Source organism: Labrus bergylta, chromosome 19, assembly GCF_963930695.1.
Source record: "Labrus bergylta chromosome 19, fLabBer1.1, whole genome shotgun sequence".
NCBI classification, from domain to species: domain Eukaryota; kingdom Metazoa; phylum Chordata; class Actinopteri; order Labriformes; family Labridae; genus Labrus; species Labrus bergylta.
In genome coordinates, this window is record NC_089213.1 from 15,048,346 (window position 1) to 15,065,432 (window position 17,087).

The 17,087-nt window shown below is 39.7% G+C and overlaps 1 protein-coding gene across 1 annotated transcript in view; it reads left to right on the plus strand.

Annotated features, from left to right (window-relative positions):
* The first annotated feature begins 314 nt into the window (after positions 1–314).
* Positions 315–17,087, plus strand: part of csmd2 (CUB and Sushi multiple domains 2) — a 90,884-nt gene continuing 74,111 nt past the window's right edge. Inside the window, exons 1-5 of the mRNA XM_065948158.1 lie at positions 315–2,212; positions 3,500–3,669; positions 3,800–3,956; positions 4,142–4,333; positions 8,689–8,815. Coding sequence (XP_065804230.1) covers positions 2,011–2,212; positions 3,500–3,669; positions 3,800–3,956; positions 4,142–4,333; positions 8,689–8,815 — 848 coding nt within the window. The 5' untranslated portion in view covers positions 315–2,010. The remainder of the gene's footprint in view (positions 2,213–3,499; positions 3,670–3,799; positions 3,957–4,141; positions 4,334–8,688; positions 8,816–17,087) is intronic.

Genomic DNA, 17,087 nt, shown 5'->3' on the forward strand with positions numbered 1-17,087 from the left:
ATCAATTTGACACAGCCTTATTTACAGATGCTCTGTCTGCGTGGGTGTTTTGTCTTTGATAAGTAGTAAGGGAGGAATACAGGGACTTGATGCAGTACACATTGTGAAACTAAAAATAGTGTGCTCAAAATATATCCAAATACTCCAGGCAATGTGGGATATTGTGATGAAACAAATGTTTCTATTCAACTGCAAACTCTACAAATTACAAACATCAGGACTCATGTAACATATGAAGGTACAAAAAAAAAAGCATGTTTAACACACAACATCGCATGCTAACAATGAATCTTTCTCTCTCTTGTCTAGGTGTCCAGTTCACCTTCCATACCTTCCATCTTGAGAGCCCCCACGACCACTTGTTGGTGACAGAGAACAGCAGCTTCTCTCAGCCTCTGTGGAGACTGACGGGCTCCACACTGCCTCCACCTCTCAGTGCAGGCCTGTTTGGAAACTACACGGCTCAGATCCGCTTTCTCTCTGACTTCTCTGTTTCTTATGAGGGATTCAACATCACTTTCTCAGGTAATACTGGGTTTAGACATTCAAAACTGTAGGCTATTGGTGTGCTTACAGACCTGTGCTGTGCCAATCATTCAGAAGAGACTTAGATGCAGGCGTTAGGAGAAATGAAAAGAAAGGTCAGAACATTTAGCTCTTCAGGATCATGTTGAGAGTGGACATCTTTGATGCCCGGGTATGGATCACAGGCTTGTTCTGACCTTTTAATAACAACAGTCTTGTTTCAATAGGATATTGACACTAACAGTGATGCTTAGGAGGAGGCCAAGTGTAAACAAGGAGCAATTAATGATCTGAGAATGCATCCAAGATTTGTCTAATCAAAGCAACTAAAGACATAATTATGAACTGGGTGTCATCAAAAGATAATTGCTTCTTAAATGAATCAATTAAGATGGCGCACACCTCCACCTACTTGCCCAATATTTCAACTCCCTGTGAACAGGCTTTCTTGGTTTTAATACAAATGCATATTAAATAGAGTGTCACAAAATGTTTAAGATAATTACCAACAGTTCAAAAATCCTCCAGCTCTTTGAAAATGATGAATGAATGGTGGTCATTTATAGACCCACTGCAGCCCACTGTTTCTGAGGTTTTAATCTGGTTATGTTCTTTTTGAAACAGAGAAAGGTGCTGTTGTCATATTGGTGCTGCCTCTTGATAGAATTCTATTCTAGCAATAGCACAATTTATTTAATGTTAAGCACAAAGTTAACTTGATTAAAAATGTACGGTAACCAGAGAAGTTAATCTACATCTTATAGGAATATCCTAAAAGACAACAAGAAATAATTCAGTTCAATTCAAACCTTTATTTATTGTCAAAAGGACACTGTGGTTACCCTCATTACTAATTTTGACAACATTTTAAAAAGCAACACAATCAACAACAACAAACACTTCTAATCAATTACAAAAACAACTGAGATAATCTTAAGTACTTACAATTCGAAGCAAAATGGCTAGAAATAAAAAATCCTAAACTCTGCAAGAAGGGGGAGACCTCTAATCTTTAGAGCTTGCTGGAGGGCGTTAGAAGAATTTCAGGCTTTTTAAGAAAATGCAGATTTTCCAAGTTCAGTGAAAGCTGCAGGGACTTTAAGAAACAAGCCAATCAAGACAATTATGTAGGTGCCCGAATTCCACTTCAAAAAGTCTGTGATGTAAGGTGGGAGTTTTTTAAAAAGGGCCTTGTGAATATCTAAAAACCAGAATTAGGACCTCTGTTTGTTTAGTTTGGCTTACTTTGGTGTTGTCTATATGAGGTAAGAAAAAAGGAAAGAATTTCCATGGCATAATGCTTACTATGTGTAATTCAAAACCTCTCTGATGAGATTTTTACTGCTGTGATATTTCCATGAAAAACATGTAACTATAACACACACACACACACACACACACACACACACACACACACACACACACACACACGGTAACACTTTTCTAAATGATTCTCTGGTGAGCAATTTGGCATCATTTCTTGTCATGCTCTCTCCAGAGTATGATTTGGAGCCCTGCGAGGATCCTGGGATACCTCCCTACAGCACCAGAAAAGGCCTGCAGTACGGAGTGGGTGATGCCCTCATCTTCTCTTGTTTCCCGGGTTACCGCCTGGAGGGTCCTGCAAGGGTGATTTGCTTAGGGGGCAGGAGGCGGGTGTGGAGCTCACCTCTGCCAAGGTGTGTTGGTAGGTGGTCACATGTTTTATTTTGCCTTTTATCACTCCCCCCCCTTCCCCCTTGCCACTCCCACTGACCCTTTCACATTACCCACCCCAACGCCACAAAGACATTACAAAACTGTCAGTCATAAGAGAACATGAGGCATTTCCCTTTCAACTATCTTCATTATCATCCCTCCATCCGCCCACAAATTGTCTCTTCATTTGGACAGCTTCCCAGAAACAGCTTTTTTGACTTTGTCCAAATAGTAGAGAGCAGCAGCTCTAATGAGGATGACACTAAAGAGCTAAAATACACTCAGTTTTTGATGTTGCTTGTCTTGTCTGCCTTTGGAAACATGACGAGTCAGACCACAAAGATGTAGGTCAGTAGTTGATCCTATGACGCAGCAAAGCGCAAGAGCTGCTTTTCTGTTTTGAAATGATATCCTCATGGTGTTAATAAAAGGAAAATAACAGACTGTGACAATAATTCAGTGACTTGTGTTTGTCCTTAAGATGATTCCCTTCAGTGAATAATTGCACTGATCAACAGAAATTGCATAAGAGCAAAACACAGTCAATTACTTGGACGTCTTAAAGGTTTATTTTTTGTAACAAATACACTTTTTTTCCCAAAATTTTTAACAGTCAGTTGGAAATAAGAAATTACACTTCAATGAATAGAAATGAGTTAAGTAACAGTATTATCTTATTAATATCTTAATGTTCAGTTTTGAGTGTGTGAATTAGGTCAGTTAATTTTTTAGCAAAATTAAAAGTTGATCTGTTAATCAGTAGGAATAAAGTTAGTCGATGTTTGGTCTTCTTTTGCCTTTACTTCGTTTAAAGTCGCCTCTGCAGGCACATTTTATTCACACATCATTATACCTCCTTTTACCTCATTGCATTCATTCAATTAAAATTCTTGCTACATTTGTGGTCATTTAAATTCTTGCAGCTAAGTTTCTATAGAAAACTTTGCCCTCCAGTTTTGTTTCCATTATTTCCCTGGTGCGATTCAGAAAAGGCAATTTTCAAATGGAGCTGAAATAACTGTTAATCATATTCAGATTGCATTTTGATTATGATGATGTGCCACTCAACATTCAGGTGTAGTCACTGACCACATTCCTCTCTTCATCACCTCTCCCATCTCCCTATGCATGACACCATGAATAAATATACTCTGAGTTTCAAGCATATAGCGATTGACATGTCCTCTGCTCTCTCCAACTCCATCACCTTCTCTCTCTCTCTCTCTCTCTCTCTCTCTCTCTCTCTCTCTCTCTCTGCTCACCCTCTTTTTTCTAGCTGAATGTGGCTCATCCGTGACTGGCATGCAAGGGGTGCTACTCTCACCCAACTACCCCGGTTACTACGGCAACAACCACGAGTGCATCTACTCCATACAGACCCAGCCTGGCAAAGGCATCCAGCTACGAGCACGAGACTTCAGACTGGAGGAGGATGACATGCTTAAAGTGAGGGGGGTGGAGGAGTTGTTCCCTCCCTGTGTGTGTGTGAATAGCAAGCTTGTTAGCATATCTATGCATGCAGATCTGATTATCTTAATTCAGATGCTTCCACCCACTCTCCCTCTGCCCCTTTCAGGTCTTTGATGGCAACAGTAATAAGGCCCGTATGCTGGGGGTCTTCACAGGCAGCGAGATGCTAGAAACAACCCTCAACTCAACTTCCAGCTCCATGTGGCTGGAGTTCATCAGCAATGCGGATAACACCAGCAAAGGCTTTGAACTGCACTTCATTAGTGAGTAACAAACACCCACCTTCCTGTACATTCAGTATAAACATTTCTGTCCAGTTTGTTTGCTTGAATGTCATTTTCCAGCCCACCTTGTTGCCTCTGCTATACAGAAACACTGACACTATTTTCTTCTATCTCCTCCTTTGCCTCATATTGCACTACCCTCATTTTCCCTCTGTCTCTTCAAGGTTTCGAGCTGGTGAAATGTGAGGATCCAGGTGTCCCCCAGTTTGGCTTCAAGAGGGAAGATAAGGGTCATTTTGCAGGGAGCACTGTGTCCTATAGCTGTGATCCGGGCTACACACTGAAAGGCCCAGAGGTGCTCACCTGCTTGAGGGGAGAAAGGAGGGCATGGGACAACCCCCTCCCACTCTGTATGGGTGAGTAAGATGCTCCTTGAAGGGGATAAAGATCAAGTGTGTGCAGGCTGTTGGCTGCAGTATACATCTAGTTGGCAGTAATTACACTTCTGCTAATTGGGTGTTGCTTCGTATACTACATTATATAAATGTGCAGTGTAACACGTATTCACACTGTAGCATAAAAGTAGTGCAGTATTTTTATAAAGTAGTCTATTGGTATGAAATGAATGCTTTTTTTGTTTAGGAATGTTTGTGTTTTATTGTAAGGTGTGTTCACGACCTTGAAAAAATATTCCATAGCAGTGGTGAAACAGATCACAGTTGATTTGTGATCCGATCAGACAACCCCCCCCCACTGTTTGGACTGCATGTGATCCCCGGATGGATGGAAAATGTTTCATCATTGTGTGAAATAAATATACTACTGCAAAATCCCTGTGAAGTTAAATGCAGGGCAGTGTTTAAGAAGTTTGTGGTACCGCCATGGAGATCCACTGTTCAAACAGGAGGACTAAGTTTTTGCAGACTAACACACATCAACAAATCATTAAGTGTCGATATTACAGTGTATATGGTTTCACGCAGTGCTTTGTTGCAGAACGACAACAACCAGTAACTTGTTCGCGATGTTATCCTGTAGCTACCTGTAGTCTATAGTTGTAAACTTAGCCTCAAAAACTCTGTGTGTGCCAGGTTGTAAAAAACTGAAGATAGATTCACTGAACACAAGTTCCAGTTTCTGTAACTCGCATAATGTTTGGAAATTACAGTAAACTTGTTTTTCACAGTAATATCTATATTAAAAACAATGTTGATGATCATGTTGGGGGGTAACAGATACTGCTTTAGACATTATGCAGCGTGTCATTTTCTACTGTCTGTTAAGAAAAAGCACTTTCTAAAAAAAAAAGGGAGTTCAAGTTAACTAACTCTCTGTGTTACTGATGGGATTGCAGCGATGTGTATATATACAGTGAAGACAAGTGAGTTTTGATATGAATACCATTTTTCTGCTCATATGAAATACGATCAGATCCAAAAGTCTGTGAGATTTATGATCTATTTCACATCTTAAGCATAGTGTTATGTAATGATATTCTGTGATTTCTTCACAGTGTCTCATTACCTTTGCCTACATCACTATAACTTACATAATGAAAAGAGTTCCACTAAAAAGTCATAACAGATTGAAAGCATTGGGCTGTTTTACATTTTGACAGTATGAGACAGTGGTTGCTTTAATGTTATGCACACTGTTATTGCTAACCACTCTTAGTTTTTTTTTTTTTCCAGCTGAACCACACTGACTGACCTAGTTCTTCCTCCTAACAACAATATGAAAATCCTGCTGCAGGTTTAGAAAATATCTGCGGTTTGATTTTGCTCTGCTATTTTGGGGCCCCATTTGGTTGCTTTCCCAGCACCTCATTTGGTTCATTATCTCATAGAAAATGATGCTCCATTTGGCTCCTCACATTCACATTGCATCACGGTTGCAAATTCCCTCTTCCAAAATTAATTTATTTTACTAAAATAAGACTTTTCCCACATCAACTGCACCACCAGGCGCACAGAGTTGGGCTTTTAACTTGAGCTGTTAGATGTGGAAAGACTTCCCAAATCAATGGTAAAGAGATAATTTCTCCATTAAAGTTCAGCAGATGGTGTACCTGATCTGATGTTTTTTTTATTTTTTTTTTAGAGAGTTCAGCTACAGTTCACTTGTTATTGTTGCCAGCTGACACAAACCTGTATGCCTTATTATTTTCAAAACTATAAACTGACATACATACACACACATATACCGCCCGTGTGGTGTCTTGATAACAAACCCAAAGCAATATTTTCGATCTTCTCCTGGGCGACATTTTGACAGAGTCTCTCAGAAACCAGCCAGAAAGCTCAGGAAGAGAACAGGCAGGATGGTGTTCTTTGACATCAGCCAGCATGATTAAAAATAATATTGCTTGGCTCCCGTTTCAACTCAAACTGACAGGTAATTCCATGTCTGGGTACAAACAACATTCAGAATACTGTGTATCTTGTGAACACGTTTGTCCTCCCCATGCCCCTTTCACTGCAGATGATAGCCTAACAGCCACTGTGAATTTTGGGAGCAGATGAGGGACTGCTTCTGTTTGTAATAGTGGGATTATTTTCTAGCAGCAAGGACACAGTAAACACAGATGAGACTGGTCGAGGGAGCAGGGGAGGAGGAAAGTGAAATTGAGCAGGTAGAGTTCATGTTCTGAAAGTCACAGGAGAGGAAAGTTTTAAGGTTGAATGCCTGAGCAGCCCTCGGTTCTATTTAATAAGGGTGCAAAGTCAAATTGTCAAATTAAGCATCCTTAGCTTGTTTTTAAGCTAATCACACATACTATCTGTTAATGTATTTACTATACAGAACACAGTCTGAGTGTTCCCTTTTATGTCAGTCCTATTGGTGTGTGTTTAAAATCTGTAAAATTACAAAATACATCTTCATTCGTTGATAAAATATGATCGCTCACATGCAATTTTTCTTGTTTCGTAAAGTTTGAGAAGCGGGGTAGACAAATACAGAGGGAGAACCTCAGTTGATCTTAGAGAGATGTAGGTGGAGACAGCGATTGAAAGGGTAGAGTCGCTGAGGGAGTTACACTGCCATGGCAGCACTGAGCAGTAGTTTTGGAAGGTCATAAGGCTTGACAAAAGAGAAGGCTTTGTCTTACTGTGATAAATTACCTTCTCCTCTCTTCACTCCACAAACCAGCAAGTTTTCTTCAACAGAGAAGAGCATGGAGAGGAAATCTCCAAGACAGTAAAACAAAACCTTCACTCAAACCTTAAATGTTCTTCAGTGTTTATGCTCTGACAGCTGAAATTACCCAGCTGCAGTGATGATTGCTGATTAAATATTTAATGCACGAAAGAGATAGATAGTGTGAAGGAGGGGAACAAGAAAAAAAAACAAGGAAAGATTAATGATTAAAAACATACGGACATGTGTTTCAGAGGAGCCGTAACAAAACCTGTATTTCTGATGTTAGAAAGTATAGATCATCACAGCCTGATTGTCTTTATCCCTTATATGAATGATGTTTTAAGATCCTTAGTTACTTCCCTTCAGCCAGTTTGTCTCCGTCTGTGTGTTTGTGTTTTTTTTTCACCCTGCATTTTGGAAAGGGTCTACTTCACCCAGATGGATTTCAAAACTTTCGTCATAACACTCATCATCAGTATAATTCCTCCACTTTTGTCCTGTTTGAAGGATCTATTTTCTTCTCAAGGGAGGGAAATGAAACCAGAACACTTTTACGCTCCTCTTGTCAGCTAGAAACACTTCCAAAATGTGAACAAAAACACTCCAAGTCTGATGTTGTTGTGGCACGCTTTCTCTTTTTACATTCACTTTTCGGATAAGGGCAGGAGATGGTAATTGAAAGGGGGGCTGAAAATTGCTTTTCAGTCACCGAGCTTTATTGCCGACAATTCATTACTCTACGCTGAAAAGAAACTCAATTCGCCCCCCTCTTGTTCTTGACAAAATGTTCTTTCCTTTGATTTTGTTTTGTAGCCTCATAGATTCATGTTTGTGTAGTTGTTGTCTATGATCTGAATGAACGTGCTCATGTATTATATCCTGGGTTAGGGTGGGGCAGTGGGTGGGGGTACTGAACTGTAATGTTATATCAGAAGCATTTTATTGGCTGCTAATACGACACCCAGTACTGCACACATGTGAGCAAACTCCATAACTGATGAACGGCTTCTTACTTTTTTTGATGCACTGCCTAAAATGTTGCCCACCAAATGCTGATATCAGCACTAACTCCATTATGGCAGCTATCCTTCCAAACAGTTTACAACTATTCTGACTGATATGTGAAATACATGTAACAATATGTATTCTACTTCATCAGCAATATGTGTCTTTTTAAAGTTACAATGAACTCTGGTCTGAGATACTGAATGTTGTTCAGGGCCGTCAACAAGTCCATCAGCTTCCAAAGGTAACAGGATGAGGTCATTGGTTGGGAAGGTGGATTGCCTTGGCTGAGCCAAGGAGATCCACACAGAGTGTATTGAGTTGGCTGCTCTCCCTCCTCTATCATTCAAATTGCAAACAAGATGATGAAGCACATTACATTTGAGCATGTTCTGTCAATAATTAATAATGATGAGAGGGATTTCATGTGATGCACTTAACTAGAATTGGGGTTATTCAGTTTCTTGTGTGTTAAGTATGTTCACCTCCCTGTATCCTTTTTCATTGATATGACTTTCAGAACACTGCTGAGCACATTTTTGCATGCACACTGTTTTTTGACTTTACGGACTCATTTTTTCTCCTCCTTAATCTCTCCAACTGTTTTTCCCCTTCCTCCTTCCAGCTGAGTGTGGTGGCACCATCACGAATGAGCCTTCTGGTCGCATACTGTCTCCAGGCTACCCGGCTCCATATGAACACAACCTGCACTGTGTGTGGAGCGTTGAAGCCGCCCCTGGAAGCACCATTAGGTCTGAACAAAACACTTATTTTTTGTCTACCTTTTTTATTTTGATAGTTTCCTGATTTCGTTGTTCTTTTTTCAGACTTTCTTTCAATCTGCTACCTTTCAATATACTTCCAATTTAGCCACACAGTTTTTTTTGCAGTGGTATTCATCACTTTCACAGTCTGCTGTGTAATCAATCTTCAGTGAGTTGCTTTTGGCCAAAAGTCGGGGTTAGTACTGGGTAAGTGAAATGCCAACTCAGTGCCTCCAGGTTTTTTACTTCCATGAAAAAAGTCAAGTTCTTCAAGTGAATTTTGGCCTTTGTATTTGGGTTTTCAATGTTGAACTTAAATGACACCCAACCCAACAAAATCCTGCCAGGTATTTGATCTTTTCAGGCTAATTGGTGCTTTATTCCATCAATCTTGATGGCGTGCTATTGTCAAGCAGCTCTTCAGGGTTAAGGGTTGTAATGGCAATATAACCAAGCAACCCCGTTGTTCTTCCACATGATGCCCTGCAGGCCACTCTGCAGGATCTTAAAGGTAGAATTATTTGGCTACCCCGAGGTATACGTTATGAAGAGGTCATGCTGTATTTAGTGAGGTACAGTCCTCATACCATTATTCGTTTAATGTTCCTGTAAAGAGTCTAACTAGAAAGCCTCTCATGGAGAAGACATTTCTGACTCGAGTTATGGAACTTTGGGAATAATTAGCTTCATGCTTCAGCTTCCACCACCTGCAGCGATGGCTCTTCCATCCAACTCTTCATTGACTCTGCAAACTATACTTTATTTTTTCATTTAAATGATACAGTAGTAATGACTGGATTTGTTCATCTAGATGTTGCCATCACATCAACGTCATTATGAGTAACTGTGCCTGATGCTATAACTTCTCTGTCAGTCGAAACCATTACCTTTACCCCCACTCTAATAAAAAAATACACACTGAGCTAGTGCAAGATACTAAGGAATTCTTTGAGCTAAAGTGAGCTAAAGTGCTGCATCACAATTAACCACATTGATGTTGGTGGTATTCTCTATCCATTAAGCTACTTTAGGACGATATACATGTTAGGTCTAAAGTCAGTCAACATGTGGCTGATAACTTTCATGGTGTCAGCATTGATACGGATAGCCATTAAGCCCAAAACATGTAACAAGCAAAATGCGGTGGCGGTGCATGTATTGAGGATATTGACTGTTTATGTGCTGTCATGTATCAGCAGTATAAACTAATGTAATAATCTTGTAAGCCTGGCTACTTGAAGGAATGGTGCTCTTCAATGAGAAAAGTGTCAAATCCATAAGCGTGTGTGTATATGAAGAAAACATGTGGGAGAGGCAGAGGACACAATGGATGGTTTAAGTAGGAGGGCTATAATCTCTCTCTTCTTATAAATTGGATTAACTTTCCCCAGAAGATCCCATGCTCATCATAGAGGAACATTTATGTATAGTCTGTACTGCTGCATGCAGTTTAATCTTTTGTTGTGTTGCTCTTTCCTCTAGGGCATTGGAGTCTTAACTGAAAATACTATTAGGTCAACATGTTTACACTCGGTTTAAATTTAAGGGTATTGACACGCACATTGTAGGAATTAAGCACGACAAATACATATGCCCATTCTTTCGACTTAAAGTCCCCATGAAACAGAACTTAAAGATGATCTTTTTTTTAAACTTTCAATTACAAAAACAATTCAAATGCATGTAGATATATGTTAAATGTTTTCTGAACTGCCCCTACCAAAACGGGAAAGAACCAATCACAAAACAGAAGGCATGACATAAGGCTTGGATGGATTTTATTGGATTGTTAAATTTGACAAAGCTCTTTAATTGGTTCAAAAATAGTAACCGCCCCTGAGTGCAGGATGAGTCATAAGACATTTTAATTGTTCTACAGGAAGATAAGATATAGTTTTTTTTAATGTAAAAATACTGTGATGAAGCTTTACTGAAAAATATTTGGCACATAAATAAATATTTAACACAGGGACTATGGAGTAAAACAGGTGAAATGTATTATTCATTTCATGTGGACTTGAACCTTTGGGAAAATAAAAGTACACTTAGGGAGCAGTGTGTACCTTCAGAATTTCATATAAATTGAAATACTTTGGTCACTCTGGATAAAAGCATCTGCTACATGATTTGTGCAATTGTAGAAAAACAAATAATTAGTTTTAATAGTTTGTTCGAGTCTAAACATATCTCCAGAATTTTGTTTCTTCTCTCCACTAATGCTCTGTTAGTACGTTTTTAACACAGCCAGTACTTTGCCAATCTTACATTTTTACTTTTAATGTTACTTAATAAGTCTGACAAGTAAACACTAAACAATCAAAGGTTTCTTCAAACATTGAGACAAGGAACAGTTCTGTGAGGTTGTCTGCATGATTCTGTTTGTGAGTACATACTGTTCTGTAGCTGGTACATCTGACATTCCTGGGTCCCTTGTGATAGGTTCATTAGTGCTTTCACTACCTTTGGGTCGCTGGCATTCCTCTGCAATGTATGCGCCATATCCATTCCTTTGATCCTACCCACGCAATTCATTATTGAGCAGAATTTGCAATGCATTAGCCCAGGGATTCCTTGTATTTCAAATGGTGTCACTGAAGGTAGCACACTAATCAAACCACACAGAGTTTGAGGGAGACTGGGAGTTGTGCAGAGTGACAGCAGACATCTAAGAAGCCTATGGATTTGTTTGCCGAGATATATTGACAGAGGGAGAATATAGGTGGGAGGCAGAGTGTGGGATACAGACATAAAGAGAAAATAACAATGTAAAAGGAATAGAGGTGATAAGGGAGGCAATGAGCCATTTCACTGATTGAACATTCAGTGGTTACTGCTAAAGAGATCAAATGAGGACGGATGGAGGCCACATGGTCGCCTGAACAATGAAGTTATTTATTTATTTGATCTTAAATTGGTATTGAGTTAAAAGCATGCTTTTTAATTTGTTTTCCATTGTTTTCAATCATGGTGTACTGTGTGTATGCTCTTCACTCTTCATACTGTCTCAAATAAAAACTGATGAATTAATCTCCAGAAACATTCAGAACTGTTTATTAAGAGCTGAGTTACAAAACATATTTAAATCTAAAGCTAATCACAAGTGGTGCAGCTGTCCTTATATCTCCTTAAATGTTCAAGTTGTTCACTGTTTATGAAGCAGCACCAGGACGTCTGTGTCTTCTTGTTACAAGCAGAAGCACATATTATGCTGTTCAGCTTTAGTTAGAAGAGGATTAAATCTGAGCTCTGAAATACTTTTTGAAGGAAAAGTTGGCTTTGTTTAATTTTTTGAGTGTGGGTACGTTTCTTCAAGGAGCCACATATTCCAATTTTCCAATGCAATGCATCCCCCATTTGTCATGCTCTATCACAAAAATATTGCCCCTGGATTCAAATGAATATGCACATACATTTCACTGAGTTTGCACAGCCCAAAATAAAGTTTCATATATTATGGATTTTCCATTTGAATGATGTGTGTGTGTGTGTGTGTGTGTGTGTGTGTGTGTGTGTGTGTGTGTGTGTGTGTGTGTGTGTGTGTGTGTGTGTGTGTCCTTCTTTATGTTCTTAAGAACCTATTTGAGTTTTGGACTATTCAGATAGGGATATTTTTCTACACTGCTTAATTGTAGTAGCATGCCGGTCTTTGGATTATTTTAAAGAATATAGTATAGAAATAGAGTTGGATTCTGGTAGTTTAAAATAATATTAAGGTTTGGCTTGGATGAAGATTAGAGTTTGGAGATGGTTAAGGATAGGAAAGTTGAACACTTTTGGTAAATTGATGGTACAAGCACATTGAGTGTGTGTGTTCCTTAAACTCTGCTTTAATCTGGCTGATTCATGTTCCAGTGTCACACCTCATCCTCCTTGTATTTAATTGTGTTCTTTGTATCTGTACAATAACTCTGCTTACATGTGATTTCATCGTGTGCCTTGCAGCACGTGAGCCGGACAAAGATCACTGTGACTACGTCTTGGTTCATGTCTCAAGACAACCTCCATGTGCTGCTTGTACTGTCTGAGGTGCTTCATGTCTTCCAAAGCCCTCAGTTTGGATGTGTCTCAACCTTGATGGATTGTCCCACTGGGATGGTCCCACAGAGGCCACTTCTACACATATTAATGAGGATGGCTTCTCAGTGTGACATAGCTTTTCTGTGCAATCTCAATTAGTTGTGAGGAAGCAGACCGTTGCAAGCTTATGTGTGCTCTGCATCTCTCTATTCCTTCTTTCTGTTATACCACACACACATGCACACACACACACACACACACACACACACGCATGCACACACACATCCGCACATACTTGCTTATTTATCATCTTTATATACACATACAAATTCTCTGAAGACTCCCCACAGGACTTGTGATTGCAGCCAGACTATTTTGTATTCATGTGAGTTAGTCTCTGCTCTCTCTCTCTGTTCCTCTCTCTATTTCTCTCATATGAATACAAAATAAGTAAGGCAAAATAAGAATAAAAATCTGCAAAATTTTGTCATGTCGTCTCTGACACTTGATTGAGCTTTTTTTATCTCTTTAAGTAGGGGACGAGTGTAAAGGGGCGCCCTTAGCTGTAAATGCCAAAACATGGTTTCTTATGATTGTGAAAAATGTGCACAAGCGGAACAAAATGTCCCTTTTCTTTGTTGAGGATCCAGCCATTGTGTCAACTTGTGGTTTTATTCATCCCCCATCCTCCCACTTCACCTCACCTCCCAATCATTTGTGTTAAACTGAGAAGTTGTCCCACTGGAAAATGTATCTTTACCCCTATGTAATTCCTTCTGTAAATGAGACACTATGGTTGACTAGATTTGTTCATGGTGAACCTGCACTTCGAAGTCTCAGAGGTAGTTTGAATCACTTACAAAGCAATAAAAAAAGGGAATTAAGCGATAAAAGTAGGGAAAGTTCCCAAAAAAACAATAGTAAAGTTTCAATAAAGAAAATGTAGTGTACATGCCCTATATGTGTACTAGGATGTCTGGCTCTGTGGTAGAGTGGGACGTCTATCCTGCAGTCACATGTCCGATGTATCCTTGGGACACTTAACTTGAAGTTGCACCTGCTGCTTCATCTGCAGAATGTCATTCTGTGTAAATGGATTAGGAAAATACAGATGGACACTTCACATAGAAGCCTCTGCCATCAGTGTGTGAATTAGTAGGTGTGACCTGCGGTATAAAAGCTACACAAGCTCGAGTCCATTTATCATTTAGGACCTCTGATTAAAAGATAGAAAAAGATAAACATGTATTTTCATGAAAAAGTCAACGTCTTGCTACTCTCCTTTATCCCTCATACAATCTCCTCTTTCTCACTATCCCCTTATCCCGCCCCCCAGCCTTCACTCTTACACAGTGACAAGACGGGATAGGCAATTTAGATCAAGTAGAAAACGAACCAAGTATCCTTACATGCAGCCCACGTCCATCCCATCCATCCGACTGCACAGGGTAAAATCCCTCTATCCGTCAGAGCTTCCTCTTCTCTCCATCAACCTCTTCTTCCAGCAACCTAGCAATGATTAACGCTGGTCTTGTTTTTCTTCTCTCCCTCACCCTATGCTTTGCTTCAACATACCTCTTCTTCCTCCAAACACCTTTCCATTGTCCTTCTTACACATAAATCTTGAGCATGAAGACAAAGCCATTTGGTGTCTGACAGTTCTGAAGGTTGCGTTACAACGTGATGCCTGCTAGCACATGAGATCCAACACGTGACTGCTGCTTGATTCCAACATTGCTCATGCTAATCCCCAGAACCTTCTTTTACCCTCTCTCACATCTGTGCTATGTTGTCTGAAGTCAGACACTGCACAGATACTATACATATGCCCTTTAATAGTCTATGCAGGGAGACGTACATAAAATGTAAAACATGCTGTTTTTTTTGTTTTATTCATGCTGGCAAATCATGTGAAACTCCTCTGTGTCTCCCGCGAGGCTATAGGGAGGAGGCGTGTAGGTAAAACATAACAGAATTTGCATAACAAGCATTCAAGTGCCTAAGGCACCTATAAGACAGGGATGGAGGGCTATGAACAAAATAGTCGGTTGATGGTACTGGGGGGGGGAGGGAGTTGGATAAGATGGTTCAGGGAAATAAGTGTCACCACTTCAAAATTTGAATTTTACTTTTTTCAATTGATTTCCCATTTTTACGTTTGTTTATTATTGCTGACATTGTTCAGCACTTTGATTTTCAAAAGTTCTCTATAAATAAAGGTTAATATGATATTATTTTAACCACAATGGATTTTAAATGGAAGCTTCTAAAGCACTTTTCTAGTCTTTTGGCTACTCAAAGCGATTTTACACCACATGTCATGCCTACCCATTCAAACACTGATGGTCAAGGTTTCTATGTAAAGTGTCCATCAGAGGTAACTAATCCCAATCATACACACTCACACGCCGCTGACAAATCAATGGGAGCAATTTAGGGTTAAGTGTTCCCTAACTGCAGGAGCTGGGGATTGAACCCCTGACCTTCCTGTTGAGAGATGACAGACTCTACCAATAGACGTGCTAAATCAAAATATGTTTGTTTATATTGTAAAACCATGGACTGATATTTCAAGTAGTGTATTGAAAATATATACATTTCAACTCCTCGTCCTCCTTGGAGGATCAGGGAAATGAACACTGTGGCAAAACCGCATTTAACTGAAGAAGTTACTCAAACAGTTAAACATGGTACATGTCACATATGCAAAACTGTTGGCAGCAGGTACTTGGGGAGAGCTTTCCATTGAAACTCATTGTCTTCTACTAAAGCATTTCAGGGTGAATTGCACCTCACAAGTGCTCCCCAGCAGGAGTTGCTTAAGTAGAGTGAGTCAGTTTCACACAAACAGATTTGGATTCAAAGCACTGAGGGGTTTGACACCCATCACCCCAAGCTTAAGGCTGCTGCCACTCAAACTGCCACTCAAAAAAAAAGAAAAGAAAAAGAAAAAGGTGTCTTCTCGAACTCTTAATCGACTATAAACTTCAGGGTTTGATTTTCTGTGCCACAAGAGAAAACGCAGCTGTGTTTGGCAGCAAATCAGAACTTGTCAGCGAGGCCCGGAGCGCGAGGAGACGTAAACAGAGCTTTAGCTTGATGTCTGTTCTCACCTCTGCTAACTGCTCACATGTTTTGAATACATGTGTAGTGTTTTGCTGGTCTTAATTGTTTCCATTGAGCTTCGAAGGATTACTGTATATCGCAGGGTGTTATCTATGCTCCAGTGGATATTAGCAAGAGAAGCGTGCGCAGAGGAATGAGTCCAAATAATAGGATTAGTGATTTTCACTTTTCTCAGAAGATGAATGTTTGAAACATGTGATGTACTGCTCTGTGGAGATAACAGGGTTAATGTTCAAAGTCTGTGTTGCATGTCTCTTGTTCCTGCATTTCCCTCTGAGGCATAATGCTGATGTATGGGCATGTGATACAGAATACCCTTCACATACATATCTCTGTACTTTTGTGGGATAAAGCACCTATGCGCCTGTCTGCATCTGTTTGTTTTATGAGCACTTTTTTATTTTTTCACAGGCATCGCGACAGGGCTTGTCGAGTAGGTTATGTACAGTATCCACACACCAAGCACATTGTTGAGTGGCCTCTGGCTGCTGCTCACACATCAGACAATATGGGAATCGGGAGTCTGACACCAATTATGCAGGAACGGTGGGAACTTGTTGCTAAACCCGACATATCAGTGGGTTGCTGTTTCTCCTCTGCATCATCTGTAGCTTAAGGCTCTGTGTGTGTGTGTGTGTGCCCGCGTGTGTGAAGGATGAGGATACTAAAAGCGCAAAGAGAACCATGGTTTCATCCAGGAGGAGTAGGGCAGAGATTATCATCCAACACATAGTTTCAATGGGATTTTGACAAAGGGACAGATTAACAACACGGTGAGATTTAGCTTGTGGACATGATAATGAAATAAACACAGCTTCACAGATTGTGTGCTTCAAAATAAATGCTGTTGCTAGCTTTTTGTATTTTATTGCAAAAATTGTCACGTTCTATTTAAATTGAAACATGAGGAAGAGTGTCAGCGATTAGCTTTGGGGCAAAATGGTTTTCAGTGATGACATCATGATCATAATAGATTGTTTTATGAATACATTTGATATGGATATACAGTATGATTGTGTTTCTGAATTCATGAAGCACAAATGTAAAATTCAGGAAGTTCTGGAATCCATTTGTTGTATTATCTTGTATTCGAATTTTTCACCAGTGAAGTTTTCAC